Source organism: Melozone crissalis, unplaced genomic scaffold (assembly GCF_028551555.1).
Source record: "Melozone crissalis strain CALT ecotype California unplaced genomic scaffold, PUWL_Pcris_2 ptg000081l_1, whole genome shotgun sequence".
Taxonomy (NCBI): Eukaryota; Metazoa; Chordata; class Aves; order Passeriformes; family Passerellidae; genus Melozone; species Melozone crissalis.
In genome coordinates this window covers 6,940,220-6,964,515 of record NW_026535858.1, presented here as the reverse complement: position 1 = coordinate 6,964,515, position 24,296 = coordinate 6,940,220, and the positions used below count along the sequence as shown (strand labels likewise).

Here is a 24,296-nt window from a genome sequence, read left to right as displayed (position 1 = left end):
CCCCGTCCCCCTCAGGCCGAGCCGCGGTCGCTTCTAGGGTCGGTTTTATTTAATAAAATAAAGTACAGCGATCATCCGGCGGGGAACCGGCGTGCCGGGGGCATGGGGCACTCCCGCCGCTGCCCCGGCCTGGGGGATAGCCCCCCATCCCCGGGCTGGCGATTCTACCTGGTGAGCGTGTGTGTGACCGGTACCGAGCATGCGGCCACCAGGGCTGCGGCCCCGGTGAGCAGCAGAGGAGCATGCGGGCGGGCTGCGGTGCCCGAACTAGCTAGGGACCCCCGGGGGAGGCCGGGCTGGGCAGGCAGACGGTGGCACGAGAACCGGTGGTGGGGAGAACATTGTAGGTGGTGTGGGGAGGTGCCGGGCGCTGCCCCGTGCAGCGCGAAGCCAGGGTGCCCAGCGGCGAGCAGCCAGCTCAGTTGGAGGACAGCAGGGAGCTGTGGGAGGACAGGTCCATGCTGCTGGCGCTCAGGCCTCTGCTCTCCGCACGGAAGCCCTGGGTGCCCTGGAAAAAACACAGTGCCCATGAGGTACCTGCAATGCACCCCCATGCCCCAAAGCTGCCACCCCAACTCCTGCAGCCCTTGCCTTGCAAGCCAGGACGGCCCTGGTGCTGCTGTCACACACAGCAGCTGCTGCCTGTGCTCCCAGCCTATGGCTGAGCTTTGTGGGGAGGAAGGTGGGTCCTTGGAAGCAACACCTTCAGAGCTGGAGCTCTGACCTCAGACAAGGGGCTACAAGCTCAGGGATACTAGGCACAGCACCTGGGGCTCACTAACATGCCCCTCACCCCCTGTGCTGCTGGCCATACAGCCCCCAGCCTCACGGGCAGCCCTGCACCAGCCCCACCACTTACACTGTGCTTACCTCAAACGAAGCATCACTAGACTTGTGCAGGTAATTTAAGGATGCAGCTCGTTTCATGCTGTAAGAAAGCAGAGGAGAGCAGATGTGATTGTGCTGTGAGCAGTCAGACCCAGACACACAAGGTGGCAGGGCCCTGGACACAGCCTGACCCTCGCACGCACCTGGTGTTCCTGGGCTCCAGGGGACCATTGCCCTGCAGTTTCTTGACCAACATCTCACTGCTCCTCCGTATCACATCCCGGATTTTTCCCAGGGAGCTGCTGCGCTGGAGAGTGCCACTGCCATCCTGGACACAGAGACACAAGCCAGGGTGATGGCTGAGTGGCACTGATCAGGCTGTGGCATGATGCTGATGAGTGGCTGGAACTGGCTCCAAGCATCCTCTTGCCCACTTGCTCTGAGGGTTTAGCCCTGGCCCAAATCACTGCTCACTACATGGCTTCCCTCAGCCGGCTCTCCACAGGACATGGTAACCATGGAGTCAGCTGCTATTGTCTGCCTCATCCAGCCTGATACTCCCTCCTGCCCAGGGCAAGCTCAACACCCACACAGGCTGCTGGCTTGCCCCCAGCACAAATGGCACTGGCATCTGCACAGTCCTGCTCAAAGATGACACAGCTCCATCACCTGCAACAGCTCAGGAAGCAACTACCAAGGAGGTCCCAGTGGCCAAAGAGGCAACAAGCCCTGTTGGGAGTCCCAAGATTAGGGATACTTTTGTCAGGCCAGGACACGCTGCTGGGGCTTTCATTTCATTTCAAGGACTCTCTCCTCATTTGCTGCTGGCTGGAGACCATCCTCATCCTCTCCCTCCCCTTGCCCTTCTTCACCACACCATCACCATTCCTCCTCTCTGTCCAGCACTCATACAGATGCACACCTGGTCCTGCAGGCTCACTCACATCACACAAGACCATTTCACACTGCACACACAGCCTTGTCCCATCCCTAACACCTCGAAGACCATGAGCTTTGAGCCTTTGGAGCAATTCAGGCAGCTCCACTGGGGATGGATTCATTTGGCTGCACCAGCACCGTGCTGCCAAGCAGGCACCACCACTCCTAGGCCCCCCAGCTTTAGCTGCATGCAGCCCCACTAGCTGCCCCAGGGGGTGGCACTTTGCAGAGGGCATTTTGTGTCTATCTGCTTTTTCTGAAGACCAAAACCAGCCTGAAATCTTGTTCCCGAGCCTGCTTCCTCCCACATGCTTCCAAAAGTCCCCAGTACTCAGTGAGGCACTCTCAGGCCTTGACAGGCTCCAGTCCACCTCCTGCACTTTGCTCCACATGCATCCACAGGCTGCCAGCATGGCACCACACCATGGATGTGACATGGATGCCACCATGTCATCATGCCACCAAGCTCTTCCCCTGTGGCCTGGCCTGCTTGTTACATAAGGGTGTGACACCACTGCTGATGTGGAATTACTTTTGCTCTGATGGCTGGATAACAGCAGTCTTCCCTGCTCCTGCTGTGAATGGCCCCTGGAACACTGGGGCAGGAGAAAAGGAGGTGAAGTGATGGCAAAAGCCCTTTTGCTCCTTAGGAAGATGTGAGGGAGCCCCTTTGAAGCATTCCAAATGACCCAAATGCCTTGTGGCTCAGGCTAGCAGCAGCAATTACACTGTCCAAGCAGCTCTGCAGGTAGGCAGGGTCTCTGCCTTAGGCCAGTCACCCCCTTGTGCTGACCATTACAGACTGTGGCCCTTGGGGAAGGCTTTTCCAGCCCTCCTCTGCTCTGATTACCAAAGACTGACCAGGACTTTTCCTACCAGCAAGCCTTTTTCTCCTGGTATTCCTCTCATTCCTTCTTGGATAAAACAAATGCATTGAACCTCTTCACATTCTCATTGGGCTGAGGGTTTTCCAAGTTGAGAGCCATGTGCTGCTGCTGCAAAGGGACCCAGTCACCAGAAATGCAGAGAGCACCCAAAGCAGCAAAGTAAACAATTCAATTCCTGCACGAGGCATCCCAGGCAGGTTTTGGATGAGCTGAATATCAGTGTGCAGCATTTACAAAGATGGGGAGGTGTCTTCTGCCTCCCCACCAGACTTACACTGGGTCACCACTCTCCCTGCAGGGTACTGCTATGCCAGGCACTGTTGCTTTTCCCAGGGCACACAAGCCAGGGCTGGAAGAGGGAACACAGCTGGGACAGGGGAGCAGGACCATGGTACAGGGGCAGCAGGATCAGAAGTATGCCCTTGTATCAGAGCTGGAGGATGGAGCCACATTTCCCCAGCTGCAGCGATGCAGACTGACTGCAGACCAACACCAGAACCAAATGCTGCTGCATGCTGGGTTAAAAATAGCCTCTCCTCTCCCCCCACTCCCTTTTCTGACGGGTTATTTTTAACCCAGAACATTTATGGGTTTGGTTTGCCGCAGAGCCCCCACCCCATTGCACCCACCAGGATGAGAGCATTCAAAAAAAAACCAAGCAGCTCCACCACTGAGCTCCTCTCCCCACTGCATGCTCCAACCCTGCCTAATGCATGGAGGCAGAGGACTTGGGCAGGATTTGGCAGCATGTAGAGCTCAGCATTGAGGGACACAATGGGGTATTTCTTTGGCTACACAGAAATGCCTCTTGGGGAAGGTCCAAGCTCAGATGCCCCAGGGCAGCCCTGCCACACATGGTTACAGAGCTGAGGTTAGCAGCAACTCCAATTTGGAGGACAGGGAAAAGGCACAGTGGAGCTGGGTCCTTCACCTCCAATGCTCAGCCTGGGAGGGGAGCCCTGGGGGCAGCACATGCCCCTGGACAGACAGACAGACACCAAGCACCCCCAGACCTGCTCCAGCAGCATTTGCACCCGCCACCCCAGGGCTGACCGACGCTGGCCTACAGAGCATGGAAAGAAGCACAGGGCAGCAATTTGGGTCAGTCTACCTTTAATTAGAGGTATGGTCGTTACAGCACCAGGTCCAGGACATGGCAAAGCACAGGGGCAGATGGCCCTGAGGTCCAAACACACCCTGCACTGGGAGCTCCCTGCTCTCCAGAAGCCTGGAGCAGCTCTGGGACAGAGAGGACAGCCCTGCAGCACTCAGCCCTGGGCTCCAGAGCCCATGTCCTGAGGACAAGCTTCCTTTCAGTAAGCACAAACTCCAGGGGAGCAGCATGCATGCACCCCAAGGCCTCTGCACCACCACAGGAAAGCCAGGCCCAGACAGACACAAGCACATTTAGTATCACAACCTGCCAGATGACTAGCATAAAAAAGGGATCTAGCTAAATAAATATGGAGTCCTGTGCTGGCCCCTGGGCTCTATCCTGCTGCCTACAGCCTCCCCAGCTTTCTTCTAAAATAGGAGAGCCAGGGAGGTTCCCTTCCTATAGGAGGTGGGATGAGAGTGTACAGTCAAGGATGTGAGACCCAAGGCAGAGGAGGTCTGGCCCTGGAATACATTCTGTACCCCAGTAATGACTAACAGCAGCAGACCCTGTGAAGGCCTGAAGCCATCAGAGGCCACCCCCACACCCCCTCAGGGTCAGCATGGTGACCCTATGGTACCAGGGTTACACACTTCCCACCCCTTGCCTAGGGACAGCCACACTGCAGTCAGCCCCACAGACCTGTGAGCAACCCAGCCCCTACTCCTGCAACAACCTCCCTCCAGCCATCCCATCTGCTCAGAGTACCTCCAGCCTAGCCCTTTGCTTCCTCACATCCATCTTGGCACCTTCTTTTTCTCCCAACCATTCTGCTCCCATCCAGGCCATTCCCCATTTCAGCCACCTCTAACAGTCTGGGGTCTGTCCCTTGCAAAAAAAACTCTCCTTTCCTCCTGCCCCTCCTCTGCTCTCAAGGAACAGCAAACAACTTCACCCCCACTTCTCTCACCAGCCACACCTGAGAGCCCTGCAGCACTGGGGGGTTGATTCAGCCCTTAATGCCAGATGAGGAACCTGGCTACAGCACCCAGTCAGGAAGGTGCAGCCAGACAAGCTTGTGCTGGCCAGTTCCTGCACATAATCCTTGGCTGTTGCCCCCACCTCATCTTGGATGCACAGCAGCTCTATGGGCTGCCCTGCAGAGAGACCCACACACTGCTCCTGGGTACAGAGCCCAGCAGGGAGGAGGGCAGCAGGATGGGGACTGCAGGAAGAGCCCATCTCACGGGGAGCCAGCACAGGTTTGCTACGAGGCACTAACATCAGCTAAGCCTACAGGGAGGAAAGCACATGGGCACATGACAGCCCTGCCTAGGCCAGGCCTCACTGTCCCACAACAGCCCTCCATCTTCGAGCCTCTGTAGACACGGAGGCAACAAGCAAGGAGGGCTGAGCATGAATAGTGACAATGGAGCGAAGCCTGGAGTGACGCCAACGCCCCGCAGGGCTGTGCAAGGGCAGGCCAGGGCTGGGGACACGCGAGGGGACACTGGTGGGCCGTCACCCTGGCCTGGGGGAGCTGGCAGCTCCTCGCAGCTTCTTCCTGCTCTTGCTGGCCCCGGGGTGGAGCTGGGCCAGGGGCTCCTCGGCAGGCGTCGCGGTGCCCTCGCGCGCCAGGAGCTCTCGCCGAGGAAGGAGGGATGGTGTGGAGGAAAAGTCGGAGGATACAACACAAACATCCAGGTGACTGCGGTGGAGGGGAAAGAGGGAGTCTCGGCAGGCATTTAAGCCTAGTGCACAGAGAGGAGAGAGACACAATTCACAAGGCTGTGAGGTTGTAGGTCACCTATAGGGAGCAGGTGGGACAAGGCCCAGGCTGCATGCAGAGACCACAGGCCACATGTGGGCAGGGGGAGAGTCTTGTGAGGCTGGAACTGCAGCCTCACTGCTTTGCTAGTGGCTTACTGGGCTGGCAGGAACAGCTGAGCTCAGGGAGGAACAGCCTGGGCCTCCTGCTCCTGGGCCTCTGCAGCACGGGGCTGGTGCCATCCCCCTGCTCTCACATCCCAGGTACCCAGGCAGCAGCAGCTGATCCAGGCCCTGGGGTGCTTCCAGAGCTGCCTAGGGGCACAGGGCACCCTGGGGGCTCCCACAGCCCTGCCTGCAGCACAGGCTGCTTTAAGGCAGCACTTCTGAGGGCTCTGGACCAACCCAGAAAACAACAGGCTGTGACAGACAGGAGCAGCAGGAGCTGCCTCAGACTCCTTTTGCAGGAGCTTCAGTATGGTGCAGGGCTGGTGGCTCACAAGAGAAGGCTGGCTATGTGTGCAGCAGGCTGCAAAAGGAATCATGTGGCAGCAGCTGTGTCCCCCAGGGTGCTGGGCTAGCCCTCCAATCCTCTATTTACAGCTGTCTGGGTCAGGGAAGCTCTGCTAAGACCCCCAGGGAAGGGTCATATGAGCAGGGACTATTCCCTGGGACTGGCTGTGGCAGAGGGTGGCACTGCCTCTTGCCTTAGGATGACAGGAAGGTCTCCCACACCATCACCAGTGCAAAGAGGTCACCCAGCACCAAGCACAGCCAGGAGGAGCTGCAGAAAGACACCAGCCAGCATAGGGACCAGGTGATTCTAATCCAAACCTGCAGCCCTCCCTCTGTGCTTGTCTAGCCCCCTTACTAATGAGTGCAGGGGCCTGGAGTTGGAGCCTTGCCAGAGCTAAGACCCTCTTTGGTCCTGATGCCAAGACCTGGGGCAAAGGACAGCCTTGCATCTGGTAAAGCTGCTGGGTCCATTTGAAGGTCTGTTTTCCAGATCCCCTTCAGCCACCTCCTGTGTACAATCCACAATCAAGAGAGCCAGCAGGCTTCAGGCTTTGGGTGCTGAAGGGCTGTCATGGCAACAGGGAAGAAGAAAGAAGAGGAAGGGAGGGAGCTCATGCAGGTGGGGATAGAGCAGAGCCAGGTGGGGAAGGGTTAGTGACAGCAGATGTGAGGGGGCAGCAAAGGACTCTGTGTGCTCAGTGCCTTCCCTATGCCAGGCTGCAACAACCCCAGCTGCTCTGTGCTCCCAGAGTTTGCAGAAGGAATGTAAGCACTAACAGCTCTAGCAGCCCTTGAACCAAGCACCCACCAGCACCATGCTCACTTGCTGCCTCTTCTCCACCCTCCTGCTTGCAGGAGACAAAAGGCATCTGTCCCAGCCCTGGATCACTACCTTTCTCCAAACTCAGTGCTAGTGACCAAAGTCACCTTCAGCCTCAGAGCAAGCCTAGAGAGGTTCAGGTTCACCTGTCTGTGCCTCAGCTAACACCAGTCTCTTGCCTCCACTGGTCAGCCCAGCTTGCCATCCTGCAAAGACCTGCCTTTTATCCCCTCTGCTTGGCCAGAACCTGCCTAGGGCACGAGACCAGGAGAGGGGGACAGCAAAGATGCTGGCTACAGACTACTCCCGTGCCCTGCAGTCAGTCAGTCAGTCAGTCAGTCAGTCACAGACACACCAGGCACATCGCACACACACAACCCTGCCCAGGCTCAGCATTGTCAGTGGCACAGTGCAGGACAGACAGCCACATGGCTCTCACAGGCTGGGTGAGCCCGAGATGGGGCTGATGCTCTCAGCCAGGGCCTCCAGAGGGGAGCAGCAGGGAGAGATGTTAATAAGGTTACAAGCCTAAGATTAAGGGCAGACCAGGGCCAGTTCATGCTGTGCACTGCAGGGCCTGGCAGCTCCCCGGAAGCAGGAGCCCTCAGCTGGCAATACCTGCTCTGTACACCAGAAGCCAGACCCAGACACGCACCTCTGCGGGCCGGCTGGCTCATGCCAAGAGAAGGGAAGGAAATGTGCAGGGAATGAATGGAGGCAGACAAGGATGCCACGACAGGCCACGCGGGGACAGCCCTCAGCCAGGCTGTCCCTGCCCTCTGGCAGCCGGCTGAGGCCATTCTTGATGGTGTCTTGTACTTACCCCGCTCCATTCCACGCCCATACTCACTTCCTCGCTACCGTCTGTGGCATTCTCGTACTTGACACTGCCCCCCAGGCTCCGATGTCTCTCTGTGCCATCCCCCTCCTTCAGGATCTCCACCACCTTCGTCTGGTTGATTGGGTCAATGCCCTGCAAGCAGGAAAGGTTAAGGAAGAACGGTGTTTTGTCTTTACATGTTCCTTCCCTCTGGAGATCCACTGTGCTTGGTTCCTGTTCCCTCTCTTGGCTACTGCATCATCCCAGCCAAAACTGCCCAGCACAACCAGGATGGAGCCAAATGCCATCCTGCACTTAGCAGTTTCTGTTTGAACTCCCAGCTCAGTGAGTCCTCACAAGGCCATAACCAACCCTGTGGAACAAGGGCTTGCTACCCCAAAGGTGACAGCTTCTTTCCTTCTCATTTTGAAGTGTGAAGGATTCAGCTGTCCTTCAGTCTTTTGTGCTAGGTGCTTACAGCTCCTGATTTATTATTTGAGGACTGAGAGGACTTTAAGGCAAGAGGTACTCTAAGAAATTCTAGGTATCTTTTGCTTCTGGACAAAAAAAATTAGTATGAAGAGAACATCCTAGTAAGTGCAGCTCTCCCCAGTAGCTGACAAAGCCCAGGAACCTGCCTTAACCCTACTGCAGTATTTCTGCACTCACTGAGCCATGCCTTCCCCCACATGGACATCTGCTCCATCCACACACACACGCACCACCCCACACACCCACACACATGAGGATCTCTGCACAAACGCATCCCCAACCACCGAGGCCCTCTGGTGTCACAGAAACGCAAACCAAGAACATCAGAAGGGCCCAGGACAGTCCCTCACCACACCCCACCAAAGGCAGTGCCACAAGGTGCCACCCCAGCCCTGCGCTGCCCCCAGAGCAGGGCAGGTCCCTTGGGGTTACCTGTCGCCGGGAGCGAACCGCGCACTCCTCCAAGGTCTCGGCTGCCTCCAGCTTGCCCTGGCGCCGGTACAGCGCACCCAGGTTCCTCAGAGTGGTGTTCACAGTTGGGCTGTGGTAACACAGGGAGGTGAGCAGGAGCCCTGGGGTCACCCCCCAGAGTCCACAGCTGCCCACAAAGCAGCTCTTACCTGCTAACCTTACAGGCCTTGTACCAGCCGCCATACTCGGCATAGGGAGCGCTGTCTCTGTGCTTGCTCTGCAGGGTGAGGAGAGAAGAGAGCTGTCAGTCCCACACCTACTGCTCTCCTCTGGCCTGTGCTCTGCCACTAAATCACTAAATGCCAGGCCCAGAGCCCAGGCTGCACCCCTGCACCTGCCCAGCTTTTGGAAACACAATACACAAATGAAGTGTCTGAACCTAACAGGTAAGGTGCCAAATCCTCTGGGGCAGATAAAGCCTTGGAGGCCAGGGCTGCCAGCTGTGCCCAAGGCCCCAATGATGGCATGAACTGGCCCCCATCTGCTGCCAGGGAAGAGAGGCAAGGGACAAAAGTAGCCAAGCTCTGTCAGAGGATTTTCATACATTTTAACAGAAGATATGGAAACAGCACAAGGCACAGCACATCAGCCCCAGCTCCTGGGCCAGGAGTACAAGCAGGTCTGTGACTACTGCTGCTGCCTGGACAGGAACGCCAACCCTGCTCTGCCATGGGGCACAGACACAGCTGCCTTGGGGAGAGGAGCCCCAGAGCCAGGGAAAGAGGTTTAGCCCTTGCCTAAGACTCACATGTGAAACAAATCTCTTACTCCAGCTGTGACTCCCCCAGCCTGCTCTCTTGCCCCATGGCAGAGCTTGCATTATCAGGAGCACAGCTTCATACTACAGCTATCTACATCTGACCCCTAAACTCTCCAAAGATACCACCAGAAGAGTCTCAGTCCCAGAGGGGGCAATGGGAACCTGGTCTCTACTCCAGCTTGGATTTCTCCAGGATGGTGCTGCAGCAAGTGCAGATTCTTTGCAGCGGAGCCTTCACAATACAGCAAGCACAGCAGTGCAAAGCTGAGCAGTGCCCTGCAGTGCCCATGCAGGGTGGTTCAATGGGAAGGCACAGGATGCTGTGGGAAGCACCTGCCAGTGCCAGTGCCCTGCTTCTAGGGCTGACAGCATGGGACTCATCAGGCACTAAGTCAAGCCTGCCAGACTGCTGCTTGAACCCTGGAGGGCTGGAGCCTGCTCTGAGGGCAAAAAAAGGGAGAGTCCCACTGCAGGTAGAGGACTAGATCAGAACCCTTCCTTCTGCTGCTTCACCTGCCTGCCAAAACACAGATGGGGCCTTATACTTGGCAAAAGCAAAGACACAACTGCTGCATTTACTGACCACAGAGCAGGGCCTGGGCTGCAGGAGCAACAGAAGCTTTGCCTTTCAGCCTAGCCCAAGGCAAGCACAGTCCATTTCTATCCCCTTTCAGAGGCCAGCTAGGGCCTGCCCTGTGCAGAGACCCTTTTCAGATATGGCTCCATTTCCTAAGCAACGTGACAGCAACAGTTTCTTCCTGACCTCCATTTTTTCCCTAGGCTGCCTCAGAGCTGCTTTAGAAGCCAGTTATGCTCTGGGTACTGGCAGCTCTGTGGAACAGAGTGCCAAGGCCTTGCAGCACAGCCCTCTGCCATCTGCCATCATCTGCATGCCCAAGAGGGATCAATCACTAAAGCAGAGAGAGCATGCAGCCATGGCTGAGAGACTGAACAGCCCTGCCCAAGGAAAAACACCCTGCTCTCTGAGGGACCTTCCCTCTCTGTGGCCCAGGGTGCAGCAGTGCTGTACCCCCCTCTCCAGATGCCTCTTGGCTTTGGTAGCTCTTCAGACTGCAGCTTCTCCAGGAAGGAGGAGTTAAGGGATAGGCTGTGGTAAGAGAAGATCAAACCCCCTGGGATCAGACTCACCTTGCTCATCTCCTCTCTCTCCTCTGCATGCATCCAGATTGGCTTGTGCTCATCTGTGTGGGGAAGAACACAAAACAGGTCCATTCACCACCCCACGCTGTTGTTTGCCTCCTGTACAGCCCAGCACTCTGTCCCCAGAGCTAGCACCTCATCAGGGAGAAGTGACACTCCAGATCCTCCCCCCAGTCCCTGGCCCAGAGTCCCAAGAGGACTCTCCTTGAACTCCTTCCCTTGAACTTCTCCCTTGGCCCAGAGTCCCAAGAAGGGCAACCAACACTGCAAAGGCAGGACAAGGGAAGGAAAGAACAAGGGAAGGAAAAAACAAGTCCTCCCAGCACAAGTACATGTGCCAGGTGCACAGGAGAAACTTCAACCTATGCTTGAGCATGATTGTGCCATTTACTATACCCAGTCCTGTAAAAAGACTGGGTTGAGACTCCTGAGAGAAGAGGGGGAACAGCATAACACACTAGAACAGCAGCACCTCAAGGGATGCCCAAAGCAGGGGCCCTGCAATGCACCCCATCCCTCAGTGTGGGCAACAGCAGAACCAGACAAGTCTAGGCTGAGAGCCAGGACACCCCTGCCCTGCCCCAAGAGCTTCTGCTGTACAAACCATCCACAGAGCCAAACTCCTTCACGTGAGCACGGGTCAGGATCTCCTTATACAGCACCTCTGCATCTTTGTATTTGCCTTGCTTCAGGTAACAGGAAGCCTGCAACCAAAACAAAACAGCTCCAGCCCCTCTGGGAAACAGATTAACTCTGCCCACCTCTTGCAGCTATTGCTCTGTCTCTGAGCACCCCTCCCCAGGCCTCTCCCCAGTGCCTCACCAGGTTGTTCTTGGTCTTGGCCACATTGGGGTCGTCAGGACCCAGGCAGCTTTCATAGATCTCCAGGGCCCTGCAGTAATAGTACTCCACCTCATCGTACTTGCCCTGGTTCTGGCACAGCAGGGCTAGGTTGTTCAGCTGCTTGGCCACATCAGGATGGTCCTTACCTAGAACCTGGGTGAACAAAAGAAGAGAAGACACAAAGACTGGAGTGGATTCCTGGAGTTTGTAGATGCTGGAGTGCCCCCAGCACATGCCTACGTCAGACAAAAGCCAAAGTCTGGAGAGGAGGAGAAATTCCAGCTTCTACCTCCTGACAGGCCTCCCTAGGGCTGCAAACACTGGAGAGACAGGAAAGGTGGTGGCAGAATGAGCAGCTGAACAGCCTAGATAGGCCCTGGATCTCCCACATGCCTTGAGGCAATGGGAGAAAGAGCAGGAAGACTCGTACCTTCTCACGGATCTCCAGGGCTCGCTTGCACAGTGGCTCTGCCTCTTTGTACTTCCCTCTCTTGCCATACAGAACAGCCAAATTGTTCAAAGTCGCTGCCACCTGCAGAGACAGAAGCTTCTCCATGAAACAAAGCAAATTCCAGCCAGACCAAACAAGGGGCACAAGCAACAGTAACAGTGACTGTCACATTTCCCCATGCCTGCAGTATGGCTGATTCTCAAGAGAAGGAGGTCTAGGGACAGAGGGTTGCCCTGCCTATATCACAGGATCCAAGAGAAGCCAAGTCCTTACAGGCTGTACTGAACCAGCCAGCAGGAAATACTGAAGCAGTAAAACACTGCTGGAACAGTGCCCCAGCAGCACCCAAAGGTGAACAAGTGACTGGAAGAGGAGAGAGGCACTCACCGCTGGGTGGTCTTTGCCTAGAGTCTTCTCACGGATGGAAAGAGCATCATTCAAGAGGTGTGCTGCTTCTTTGTATTTGTTCTGATCCCTGCAGTGCAAAGCCAAGCAGTTATCTTGGATTTGGACATTACAGCTATCAACTGTGTGCTCCTTCCACACAGACCCAGCCTTCAGAGTCCTTTCTTTCCCCACTGCTCCCTGCTTTAGTCAGTCCCTAGTTATATCTGTGAGTTTGGCAAACCAAATACCATCTAGGCCAAAACCTTTCTGAAAGCCAAACCCCTGGAAGCTTGGGGAGCCCCAGGATGTGCTGTAAAGGGAAACAGGAGATGCAGAAAGCTGTCCTGGACCAATCCTGGCTTTCCCACCATGCTCACCTGTACACTAGTGCTAGAATGTTGAGCATGGTAGCCACATCAGGGTGATCATGGCCTGATGTCTTCTCCAGGTCCTCCAGTGCCTGCTTGCAGAGAGGCACAGCCACCTCATAGCGTCCCTGGGAGGCGTACTGGATGACAAGGTTGTGCAGGGTGCGCAGGCGTGCAGGAATCTCATACCCTCCCTGCTGGGCAGCTGCCACAGCACTGCTGTGCTGGTGGGGCACTGTGGGCACAGAAATAGACACGGCACCGTTGGCCCAGCAGGCTCAAACAGAGACAGGCAGCACCCATGCATGAGCAAACACTTACATCCAGGACCATGCTCCTCCTCCTCATTGGGGAATAGGTCATCCAGAGAGTCCTTGGTGGAGTCACCCTCCTTCTCCTCCTGACAGGATGAGAATCAGAAATACTGTTGGTTCTCAGCAGAGACAGCAGCAGCTAGGGCTGAGTGAACTGCCAAACTCTCGCCATTCTGCAGCCCACCAACACACTCAATTTCTCCTGCTGTCTCTGCCACCAACACCCCCCACAAAACAACATCCAGAGACTCTGCCCCATGCAGGCCCCCTTTAGCTACAGGCATTGCTGTGCATGGGAAGGAGTTATCATGTGATAACATGTAGGCAGTTCTGGACCCACAAAAGCAGCAGCTCAAAAGGACTGGGGCTTACCGAAGGTGAGACATCCTCATCATACTTCTTCAGCTGGTTCATGAACTCCAGGTGTTTCTTCTCCTCCTCCAGCTGAGCCACGGTCTGCTCACTGCGCTGCAGCTTCTGCTGGGTGTTGGCAAGCTCATCACGCAGCCACTGGTTCTCCTGGCACAGCCTCCGCACCTGAGCACGCAGCTTCTGCTTCTCCGACTCCACGGCGTTCAGATGGTTGGACAATGCCATCATCACCTTGGGAAGGGTCTCAGTCAGTGACAACCACAGGCTTGTCTCTCCCTCACACCCATGCTAGCCTTCTACACTTAGCCCTTCCCACCCTGTAGCTTATGGGAAATGGCCACATGCCTATCCCAGATAACACCGCAGGGATCACCCCCCACTCTCACCTGAGCTTCTCCAAGCCCCAGCTCTATCATCTCCACGGACTTGCGGAGCAGGTTGGATTTCTCATGCACGAGATTGGCTTCTTCATCCTTCTTCAGGCACTTGATGGTCTCCAGCAAGCTGTGCAGGATGGAGTTGTGTTCATTCTTGAGTGCTTCCAGCCCTTGCATTACCAGCTTGGTGTTGGAAATTATCTCCTCTTGGCTCAGCTTGTCCAGTTTCTCCTCCCTTGGGTACACCATGGTGGACATAGTCCTACTCCTGCAGCCCTGCACAGAGAGCAAGACAAAACCTGAGTGCCCCGGCGCTGCTTCAGACACAAGCACCACAACCTCCTCCAAGCAGAGACAGCATTTAACAGATTGCCTACTCTAAACCCTTCTCCTTCATCCTCCCCTCTCCCTCTGGCAGCCTGCAGCTGTCAGGCTTCTGCTTTTGTGGCTGGGAGTGCTGGCAACCAGCGCAGGTGGCCTGCGAGGACAGGAGACAAAAAGGCGACAACCAGCGGTGACCTCCAGCACCCCCACGCTCCCAGCAGGGGGAGGACTAATTTAGCAACCATTTAAGAGCAGAGATTTGTGGTTGGCAGCTGGGGTTGCAATCTATACACCTTCTGCCCACAGGCCACTGATGCAGAGAGGCTGTCAGAGCTCAGCACCTCTTCTGACTGCAGAAGAAAGGGAACATAAAGTGGAGGGATGCCAGCTCAAAGCTTGCTGCCTCCTCAAAGGAAAATCTCCTAGAGGAGCATCTCAGACAGGAGGGCATCAGTGGTATTGCTGTGCCAAAATATGAGCAGAAGAGTACATCCTGAGGATTGCAGCCTCAGCACAGAACTGCCACTGTGGCACTGAGGGACATGCCACCAGCGGGGCACACCACACCACTGCCTGACTGCAGAAGCTCACACTAACAGCTACAGTCACACTAACAATCCTTGTGCAGGTGTTGACTTGAAACACCAACAGCTTTTCCATCTTGATTCACCCTGCTGCCACCCCAAGTGCTCCTCAGGATGGCCTAAGAACTCTGTACTCCTTCCCTGTCCTGTTCCCCCCAGACACACAATGGGGAAGTGCCCAGCTACTGCCTTTGCACAGCACTACAACCTACAATGTCAGTGTGGCTGCAAGACCCCTGCACACAAAGCCCAGGAGACAGGGAAACACAACAGGCAGAGGCTGAGAGGCACAGCAGGCAGGCTGGACCCTGGCTGCTCCAGGACTCCTTATTTAGCACAGTCCCAGCCTCTCCCAGCAGCTGGGCCACCCCAGCAGCCTCCTCACATTACTCCACAGTGAAGCCACCTCCCACCTTGCTATCAGGTCACTCCAAAACCAGCCTCTGCAACGCCCTGCACAGGCAGCACCTGCCCAGCAGCACCTCCTTGCTCCCTGGAGCTGGCAGAGGCCTCTGCAACCTGAGTGCCCAGGGCCCTGCTGCCAGGAGGCTGGCAAACTGCCCAGCAGCTACAGGAGGAGGTGAGGAATTGCTGCCAGCAGATCTGCCTTTGACCTCCTGCTGGACCCACCTCTGCACGGTGTGAGCTCTTTGTTCAGCAGCTGCCTTGTGCCTGCTTTACTGACAGAACAGAAATCCTGTCCCAGGCACAGGAACAGAGCAAGCAGAGCTCCCCTTTCTGGCAGGCTCCTCTTCTCTCACCTGTGCACTCTGTCCAAGTGCCAGGGAGATACTGGGGAATGGGCCCTGAGCAATAGAGAGGCCCAGCTTGCTCCTCACTGCAGCACTTAAAGTGAAGGTGACAAACAGCACTGGGACAGTTGTTTTAAGTACACACATCTCATTATCAAACCCACTCATCTCCTCCTCTTTAGCCTCACTCTTCCTCCAGTTTTTTTATAGGCCTGAACCCTCCTTTCAATTCTTCTTTGCTTTCTGTTCCCATGATGTACATCCATCCCTCAGGAAGGTGGGGGCAAACCCTCAACACACAGAGGAGACCTCACTGAACCCCTCAGCAGGGCAGAAACACCTCGTGTCTCTTGAAGGCTGGGCTTCTGTTCACACCTCTGAACAAGAACTGAGTCATCCTCCCCCAAAGTCACAATGCTGACTTCATATTCACTTCATGATCTAGCATCAGCACCAATTCTGAGTCATACATCACGGTATCTTTCACTTTTGGGTATCTGTCATGCTCCACATGCAGTTAACCCTGCACATTTTATACCAAAACAGTCTCTCTGGACCATGACTTATGCCAGTTTCCTTTGCAGAAGATTATATGACAAGAATAGCATGAAAAACCTCATTAAGGTCAAGATAGAGGACACAGACTGCTGTTTCAAAAGGAAAAATGGGCTCGCTGAGAGTTGGTTGCCACTCATACCCCATCTTCCAAACTCATTCTCAGAAACTGGCAGCTAACCATTCCAGACAACAATTTCCCTGGTTATTCTTTTCTGTTTTTCTGGGATCAAGTGCTAAAGCAATAAGGAAAGCCTTGCTTAATGCAGACTTCTACAGCTGAGCACAACTCAGGAAGAAACGTGCAACAACTCCCAGCCCTAGAGAAAAGAGGCTGGCAGCCCAAAGGGTGCTGGTACTGCCAAGGTAATAACTGCTAAAGGGTTAAATGGCCCCATCACTGGTTCCTGCTTGGAAGGAAACACACCCTGACTCACTTGCAAACAGGGAAACAGTTCTCTGGACCATAGGCAATGCTTGGGACACAAGAAGATAGCCAGGAACAGCCTCATACCCAAAAAACTACAACTCTGCTCTAAACCTCTCACAGCTGAGCAGCACAAGTCCCTGTGGGTACAGGCCCAGCTGTATGAAATGAAATGCTGACAGTTTTCACTTTTGTCCATACAGAGATCTTGCTGGCATCTTTAACAAGTACAATACAAACACATTGGGAAGAGGAACATATCACAGGATAAAAAGCCACCAGACCTCACACCTTGCTAGGTAACAGAGTCAGGAGACAAGACCCAGATCCATAGAAATCAGCCTCATTAATTCCACTGTACACAGAACTACTCCTCAACTGTGAAACTGCTGTTTGTTAAACGATCAGCATCTCTACTACAGCAACATTCTTTCTTCAGCCCTTCTAGCAGAAACGTTCACGCCTTTCACAGTCATCACAATCAACTTGTTTGTTTGAAACTGCACAGATTTCAGTCTGAGAAGGAAAAATAAACCAAAACATCCTGATCCACAGCATGTAAGACTCATCCTACCCTGCAACTACATCCTCAGATCCTTCAAGGCATCCCAATAGAGGCTTTTCTTCTCTCACAGGCTGTGCTCTGTAACAACCTCAGCCTTTCTCCCCCAGGGTGACATCCTGGAAGCACAGCTCTGCTAGGTACCAACGTGTTTCCATGCTCAGCAGTGGACAGAGGATTGTCCAGGCTGAACACAGGCTGCAAAACCTAAGAACAACACACAGCTGCTCAACAAAAAAACAAAGAGGAGACTGCTGAGAAGTCTTTGAATGCTGCTACCTCTTGTACAGCAAAGAAAAGCAACCAACATCAGCAGGAGCTGACTTAACTTTCCAAAGCAGGAATTTCCCCACAAAGAGCTTATTTCTAGTGCTGGCAGGTCTAGTCTCATTGCTCAGCCCTCCAAAGAGGAAACACTTGCTATGGCAGCCAGTGCCAAGGTCAGGCAGGGTGAGGCTGCTGTATATGCACTCTTCCATTCAGTAAGGGGCCCTGAGTGCCCTTTACCCAGGCAGAAAACACTCAGAGCTTTTCTGCAGGGAGGAGGGGACACATCATAGTTTGCCTTTTGCAGGGTGGGGCTCAGACTGGAACAGGAAGAATGCTTTTCCACCGAGCTCCTTGAGAGATGGAGAGCCCTGTTCCCAGTTTATCCTGCTGCGGTCCTCGTGGACCTGCAGGTGTCCCAGCCCAGGTCTCCACCCGCCCCTTTCCGCTCTAGTTGGCACATCCTCCCTATTTACAGCGAGCTGCAGGAACAGCCTGCCTTCCCGACAGCACCCAGCTCATCTCCCCTCTTCTGCTCCCTTTGGAGGGCAGGGCAGGAACGTGCCTGCACTGAGCTCTGTGGCAGCTGCAGCAATCAGCCAGGGATCCATCAGCAAGGACATCCTGCCAGGCTAAAACCTTCCTCCTGCATTCAAGCGCACCACCGCGAAATCGCTAAGCATCAGCAATTTCAGCAGCTCGCTTTTCTGCCTCTCCAAACTGCTCCCACGTGTGAGACCTTTCAGAGGAAAGAGCTGGAAGCTTCACTGCTCCTGTCTTCAACCCACAACATCGACAAGGATGCCAGATTAAATGGGTCCAAGTCAATCTTAAGCTTAGGTTATGATGCCTAATGCTGGAAAAGACTATGGGAGTGGGGGAGGAGAAGCACCAGGGAAATCAGGAGTCAGCTACAACAGGACAGAGATCTCAGGTCTACAAACAACTCAGTTGATGCAGTTCACTGCCTCCCTGCATGCACAAGGCAATAACTGCAGCATGCTTCAAACTGCAGATGGCCTGCCAGCACTTTCTGTAAAAAAGTGAAACAGATTTTCAGCAAAATGTTCCGCAGCAAATTCTTCCGTAGGAGAAGGTGATCCAAGGATATTTAAGTGATGTAAGGTATTTGCAGAGTGACAGCTGGGTTCTGGAAAAAAGCTTCCTGTGGAAAAGAGTAAATCTGAGCCACAGCAAGAACAAGTGACCACATTTGGGACATAGATAGCAATGGTTTCAATTTAGAAATGCTTTGTCTTGCTTCATCATAATTGTCCCAGTCTCCTCCTGTGAGCCATGAGAAACCTGGAGAAACAGCAAGGTTATACATTTGGGAAGCAAAACGACTTGATAAAAGCAGGAAGGGTTTTTTGGTTTGTTTGTCTTTCCTTGGACCTCTGCCAGCTTTGAGCAACAAAGGGTCTCTGGAATGACTGGGTGACCTCCAATGAAGCTAGAAGTGAGACTGCAAATAAGAGAGCGAGGCTCCACCCTAAGAGACCCTGCAACAAAACCTAGACCTAATACTTTGGATGCTGAAAAATAAAAGCAGTAAAAAGCAAACAGAGTGACAAAATTGCAGCCATCAGAGAGTCTGTGTGATGAGCACAAATTTTCTTATTTGGATACCAGTGTCAGAAGGCAAACAGATTGCAGGAGATTACACTCAGCTGTGCAGGGCCTCTGTGGCTTCCACTGCACAGCCAGGACACAGTGACACTGCCAGGAACACTGCACACTGCCACACCACTGCCAGAAGAGCCACTGTGCTCAGGGTCATCACCCCAGGCCACCTGGAGCAGAACCACAGAAAAGGGACAAACCAGGGCTGCTGAGCTCCACATCCAAGTTGGTATTTCCAGAGCTGCTCTAATCCCAGCAAACAGCAAATGCTGAGGCACAGAGCAGGAATGGTGCTCTGTGATCCTTGTTACTGTAGCCAGAAATGCCCAGATGCTCCCTTAGAGCCACTAAGAACACACAAAGAGGACATCAGTCAGGAGCCAGCATCCTGGGAGGTCACACCCACCATACCTCTGAGCTGCAATTGTAAAGTCAAAAGATGTCACTTCAATTCTAATGTCCATAATATTCTCTGCCACCAGTGGTCTCATAAATTTCTACATCCTACTGCCAAAAAAAGGGGATACCTAGAGTCCCATCTTCCATACAAAGTTCTTTCCCAATGCCAGGTTCCAGCTCAGAGCTTTCCTGCCCTGCAGACAGCCTAAAGTTAAACCAATACACTGATGACTTCAAGCACTACAGAGGGACTCTTGTGCTGTAACTTTTCCCTCAGTAAGAGTCTGGCTTGAGTATTACTTGAAGAGTATTAACTGGAATGAATGCTTAGAGGTCTTTGGTCCATTCCCTCACCCAAAGCAGGTATCTGTGTCTAACTAAAGGATCACCTCCCAAAACAGAGATCCCACAAACTAACTAAAAGACCACTTCCCAAAACAGAGATCCCACAAACTCTTCAGAGCCCTGCATCACAACTTAACCATCCTCTTGTGGGAGAAAAAAAAAAAAAAGTAAGGAAAAAAAATTCTTCATCTGAATTCCTGAGATAAACTCAGTGCATTTGCCTTCAGTGAACTCCTCTTCAGGACAAAGGAGCGAGGCACCACAGCACTAGAAACTGACCCAAGGCCCAGAGAAAGGGAATGCAGTGCCTGCTTCCTTCCAGCAGTGTCCCACAGGGATTTTTGGATTCCCAAAGCAATCCACTCGCAACAACACAGCAGGTAGTGAAGGCAAGAAGTGGTCTTACTCACATTCTCCTATGCCCCAAAACCAGGGCTCTCCTTGGCACCCAGACATCTCCTCACATGGCTTTGAAGTCGGTCTCCAAGCCCAGAAAGACTTCACCCAACCAGTTTCCCCAGTCCTCAGTCAGGTATAACACAGTACAAGGTGACTGTGCTGGGGATATGCCCTGATCCCTGTCTGTCCAGGGATCAGGGCCAGGATTGCTTCTTCCAGCAGCTGACACAAGCCAGCTCTGGGGTTTTTTCCTAGATACTGGAAGGCTTGTGCTGGGAATGTCTGTGCTAACCAGCAGGCTGCAAGAGGCCCAGGGGATGAGGACTGAGGAACTGGATCTGCAGCTCAAGTCCCAAGGAGACAGGAGCCGAAGGGAAAGAGCCTGAAGGGAGCCTCCCAACACTCCTCTCTGTCCCAGAAGCTTCAGCTCCCTGCCACCCACAATCTCTAATGAAACACAGAGGGCAAGGTGGTGATAAGGTGCCTTTACAAGGACTTGGCTGCAGTGACTCCACTACAGAAAGAACAAGGGAGCTTCTCATACCCTTCTCACCTCCCAGCCCACAGCTGGAAATGGACAAGGCAAAGGGTACTGGTGTTTGTTCTGATTGACCACAGCAAGCAATTCCTGTATTATCAAAGCATCATTGAATTCCAGAATGGATATGTACTCTGAGGAAGACAGAACAGGTAGTCTGGTTGGCTTTGTATCGGATCATTCATTCCTTTCAGGACCAGAAAGGTTTCACTCCATTTGTTACTACCAAAAAATACAGATATTGGAAATCAACAAGGGTTTAAAAACCCCAACAACAACAGCAAAACCAACCAACCAACCAACCAAAAAAAAAAAAAAAAGCAGAAATTTTTGCCATAACTATTTTGCTCTGGTTGTACATCATATTTTTTACAGCCCCAGCTGGCTGGGGAAACCTGCCCCTTCCAGCAGGCCATTGGAATGAGAACAGCAGTCATCACCACTCCCACCAGCAAGCTTATGCTGGCACCTCCAGATCAGCTGATAAAACCTTGTTTTTAAACTTGTTCGTGTCTGCAGCAGCGCACCAAATCCACTCTGCATCTGCTGCGCCCGGGACTACAGCGAAACACCATTAAAACACATTTCCAGGCTAGTGGAGAGACAAGAGCTAAGCAGCTGGAACAGAGCCAGGGCAAGCATCTCTCCCCAGCTTCAGAATCTGATTGGGAGTCTTGCACTATAAAAAACAGAGCCAGAGCCATTACCTTGCCCTGACAGCATGAAGCAGTATTAAAGCAGGCAGAGTAATTCCCAGGAGCCAGTGCCTTTGCAGGCATCTGTCTAATGTGAGGGCTCTGCACTGGATGTGCCTGAGCTGGGTACAGGAGATAACCAGGATGCAGATGGGACCAGCAGGAGCTCTGGAGCCACTCTGTGTGCCCTGGGGGGCTCTGCTGTGCCCACACTCCCTCCATGCTGTACCTGGGGCACCTGCAAAGACCTGCAGCTGACTGCAGGCTGCAAGACTGCGCTACTTTTTTCAGAAGCAAGCAGCTTTTGTACACCACAGCAAGGCAGGCAAAGTCACAGGGACAAACCTCTACCTGCAAAACAAACGGAGGATCTGCTCTATCTCTGGCTCAAGCTCTTTGCTCTTTGAGGAGCTACGTGGCTCTTTCCTAGCAAATTAAGCATTTACCCAGCAACTCTGCCAAGGTCAGTATCTTGCCCGTGTCCTTTGTGCCCCAAGAGCCCTTTTGGTATTTGGGGTTAATACTGTTGTTTCAACCTGGACATTCCCCCAAAACAGCAGATGAGAGAACACATGCTTCCTGCTCCTTCTGCCAATTACAGCAAAGCACAGCCATGTTTATTTACCCTGTGTCTGAGCTGGCCAGATCTTTGACCTGAACACCACCCTCTTTCCCCAGAGGCACAAGCAGGGCTGGGTGTTTTCCACATCTCCAAGGTGGCACGGCAGAGAGGAGACCAAGGGCACCAGAGGAGAGCCGAGCACGGAACTGCAGCAGAGCGCCAGATGCCAGCTATGCAAGGCGCAGGGAAGCCTGCTGCTCCCGGTAATGTGCTGCTGCCTCCCACCATTGTGCAGATTTCTCCCGGCTGCCTGGCCAGAGCATTCTACCGCAGCACCATCCCCCAGCTCTTCTTCAGACACCTCCTCCCAGGCGCATCGTCTCCTTCACACAAGCTCAGCCGCGATTCCCCCAGCCCACCACCTTCCGTAGGGTGCACCTCCACTTCGAAAAGGCTTAGGAAGCAGTTAATTAATGAAAAGACGGTTTGGGGCGAAACAAGGCCCTTTGAGAGCTACTGCTGTATGACCTGCCTCCGTCATCGTTTCTCCGGCTTTGTCTGGCAGCAGGAGGCACGCCCGCTGCGTATCCTTGAAACAAACCAGCCAGAGAAACCCCTTCACCCCTCAGAACCACCACAGAGAAATCCCGCGCCCACCTGGCTACGTAAAACCTTCACAAGGCAAAAAAAAAAAAAACTTTTCACCAGCTCTGCCCGAAACTGCGCATCAAAGCGGTCCTTTGTTCAAGGACGGCCGGGCACCCTGCCCGTCTCAGTCACCGCACGGGAATGTCCCCCGCCCCGCGGCGCACAGGAGCGGTACCTGGCTGCCTGCAGCGGCTTGTCCAGCGCCGGTGCTCGCGGAGGCGGCGGAGGAGCGGCGGCCGCGGCGCTGCGCGGCTCCGTGCGCCCCGGGAGCGAGCGGCGGCGCGGCACCGGCGCTCGGCAGCCAACCACACTGCGGCAGGGGGAGGGGAGCGATGCGGACACGCTCCGCGAACAGGACGCTCGGACGCTCTCCGGGGAGCGCAGCGAGCGCCACGCACGCCAAGCCCACGGCTCCCTCCTCGGGGATCCACGGGAGAGCCCAGGAGCAGGGCCGAGCCCCGCTGCCCGAGCAGCACCGGGCATCACAGGGCTCCTGCTCAGCCCGCCAAAGCCCTGCTCCATCCCACCGTCCATCCTGTGGCAGAAGGTTTTACATCCTGTTGGGTACCACCCTCGCCCGCGTCCCCGCTGCTGACCCCACGCCAGCCCCCAAAGCCAAGCTGGGGTAGCTGCAGAGAGCCCTCCAGCTGCTATCGCCGTGCCCACAGCAATGGCCACATCCAGGAGATCGGGGAAGGCTGGAGCCCGCAGTGTGGGGCTGGGCCGGGTACTGCTGGGAAGCACTTGTTCAGTCTCTGGCTGCTCTTCTCAAAAGGCACAGGATCCAGCTTGGGTTGTTGCTACAGCCATCCCATGCACGGTAACACACACAAGTGTCATGGTGCTCCCCACCATGTCCCCAGCTACCTACACCTGCCTGAACCAGGACTGCACTGGTCCTCCTGTCCTTCCCCACGGATTCCCCCAGAAGGGAAAGGGCTTCAGGTGTCCCAGGAGAAACATAGCCCAGCCTAGCGCTGTTGACACACAGGTTCTCTCTTGCCTCATCTCACAACACATACTTCTTTCCTAAAGCACCTTGTTGTCCTCCATTCCCTAGCTCTGGAGGGCAAATCTGGCTGGCTCTCTGGGTACATACAGCTATGGCACGCTTACATGTCACATAAGTTACACAGCAGAAGCGCAAACATACATTATTTGTGTTACACTGAAAGCCATTCCCGGCAATGAAGACACAGACTAATTATAGAGCAGTGAATCCCGCAGTCTGTGCCCACAGCACCCTGGAAACAACCACGGCCGGGTTTTCGGGCTGACCCACAGTTGCCATGCACACACTCCGCTCTTCCCTCGGGGCTCCCGGCCTCCGCCGGCCGTCCCGGCGTGGCACTCGGCCCTGCCCGCGGGGAGGCCGGGCGCACCGAGCCTGCGTACCGGGAGCTGCCCGAGCACAGCGGGCACGGCACGGCTCCCCCGGTGCTGAAGGGGTTGATCTCGCAGGGCGCGCCTCGCCGGCTCCAAAGTCCGCAGAGCCGGCAGCGCCCTTAGCGCCGACCCACAGCGTTACGGCAGGCACGGCCCCAACGCTGCCCTCGCCCCCGCTCGCTCCGCTGCCCCAACGGCCGGGGCTCGCTGGGACGGTCCCCGAGCCACGCCAGCCTCAGCCCAGCCCCAGCCCCAGCTCAGGGGCCTCCCCAGCGCCCCGCGAGGGTCCCACCGCCCCCCCCGGCTGGCGGGGAGCGTCGCCCCGGGAAGGCCGCCCCCGCTCCGGCCTGCGCCGCCGGGCTCCGCGTGTCCTCCCCACGCCAGGGCCGCCGAGGGGAGTGACCGAGCCCCCGTAACCCCGCCAGTCCAACCTGCTGGGCGCAAGACCTCGATGGCGATCCCGGTCGCTGTCCCGGTCCCGGCGGGGGCGGGGCGAGACCCGCGGCCGGCACCACCCGCCCTCTCAGCGGCGCAGCCCCTTTAAATCAAAGATGGCCGCCG

At 55.0% G+C, this 24,296-nt stretch overlaps 1 protein-coding gene across 4 annotated transcripts; it reads right to left on the bottom strand.

The window, feature by feature from the left end:
* Positions 1-27: 27 nt before the first annotated feature.
* KLC4 (kinesin light chain 4) lies at positions 28-24,272 on the bottom strand. Of its 4 annotated transcripts, none has more exons than XM_054290161.1 (16): positions 24,167-24,272; positions 13,679-13,945; positions 13,293-13,523; positions 12,928-13,006; positions 12,616-12,841; positions 12,239-12,326; positions 11,831-11,932; positions 11,380-11,553; positions 11,162-11,261; positions 10,546-10,598; positions 8,786-8,853; positions 8,598-8,706; positions 7,677-7,826; positions 1,032-1,156; positions 871-928; positions 28-508 (listed from the first exon to the last, which is right to left on the bottom strand). In XM_054290161.1, exons 2-16 carry the CDS (start codon positions 13,925-13,927, stop codon positions 419-421), a joined length of 1,902 nt encoding a protein of 633 aa, XP_054146136.1. In that variant the 5' UTR covers positions 13,928-13,945; positions 24,167-24,272; the 3' UTR covers positions 28-418. The 4 variants fall into 4 exon arrangements, with proteins under 4 accessions (XP_054146136.1, XP_054146137.1, XP_054146139.1 ...); XM_054290162.1 differs by having other exon boundaries at positions 7,704-7,826; XM_054290164.1 differs by lacking the exon at positions 24,167-24,272 and adding an exon at positions 22,525-22,610.
* Positions 24,273-24,296: the final 24 nt, after the last annotated feature.

Bases quoted from the DNA above. Each gene is read 5' to 3' on its own strand.
- KLC4 (XM_054290161.1), bottom strand. From the start codon at position 13,927: ATGTCCACCATGGTGTACCCAAGGGAGGAGAAACTGGACAAGCTGAGC. The intron at 12,842-12,927 runs GTAAGTGTTTGC...CTGTGCCCACAG, and splicing joins GGAGGAGCATGGTCCTGGAT to TGCCCCACCAGCACAGCAGT. The intron at 929-1,031 runs GTGCGTGCGAGG...GCTTTCTTACAG, and splicing joins CTGGAGCCCAGGAACACCAG to CATGAAACGAGCTGCATCCT.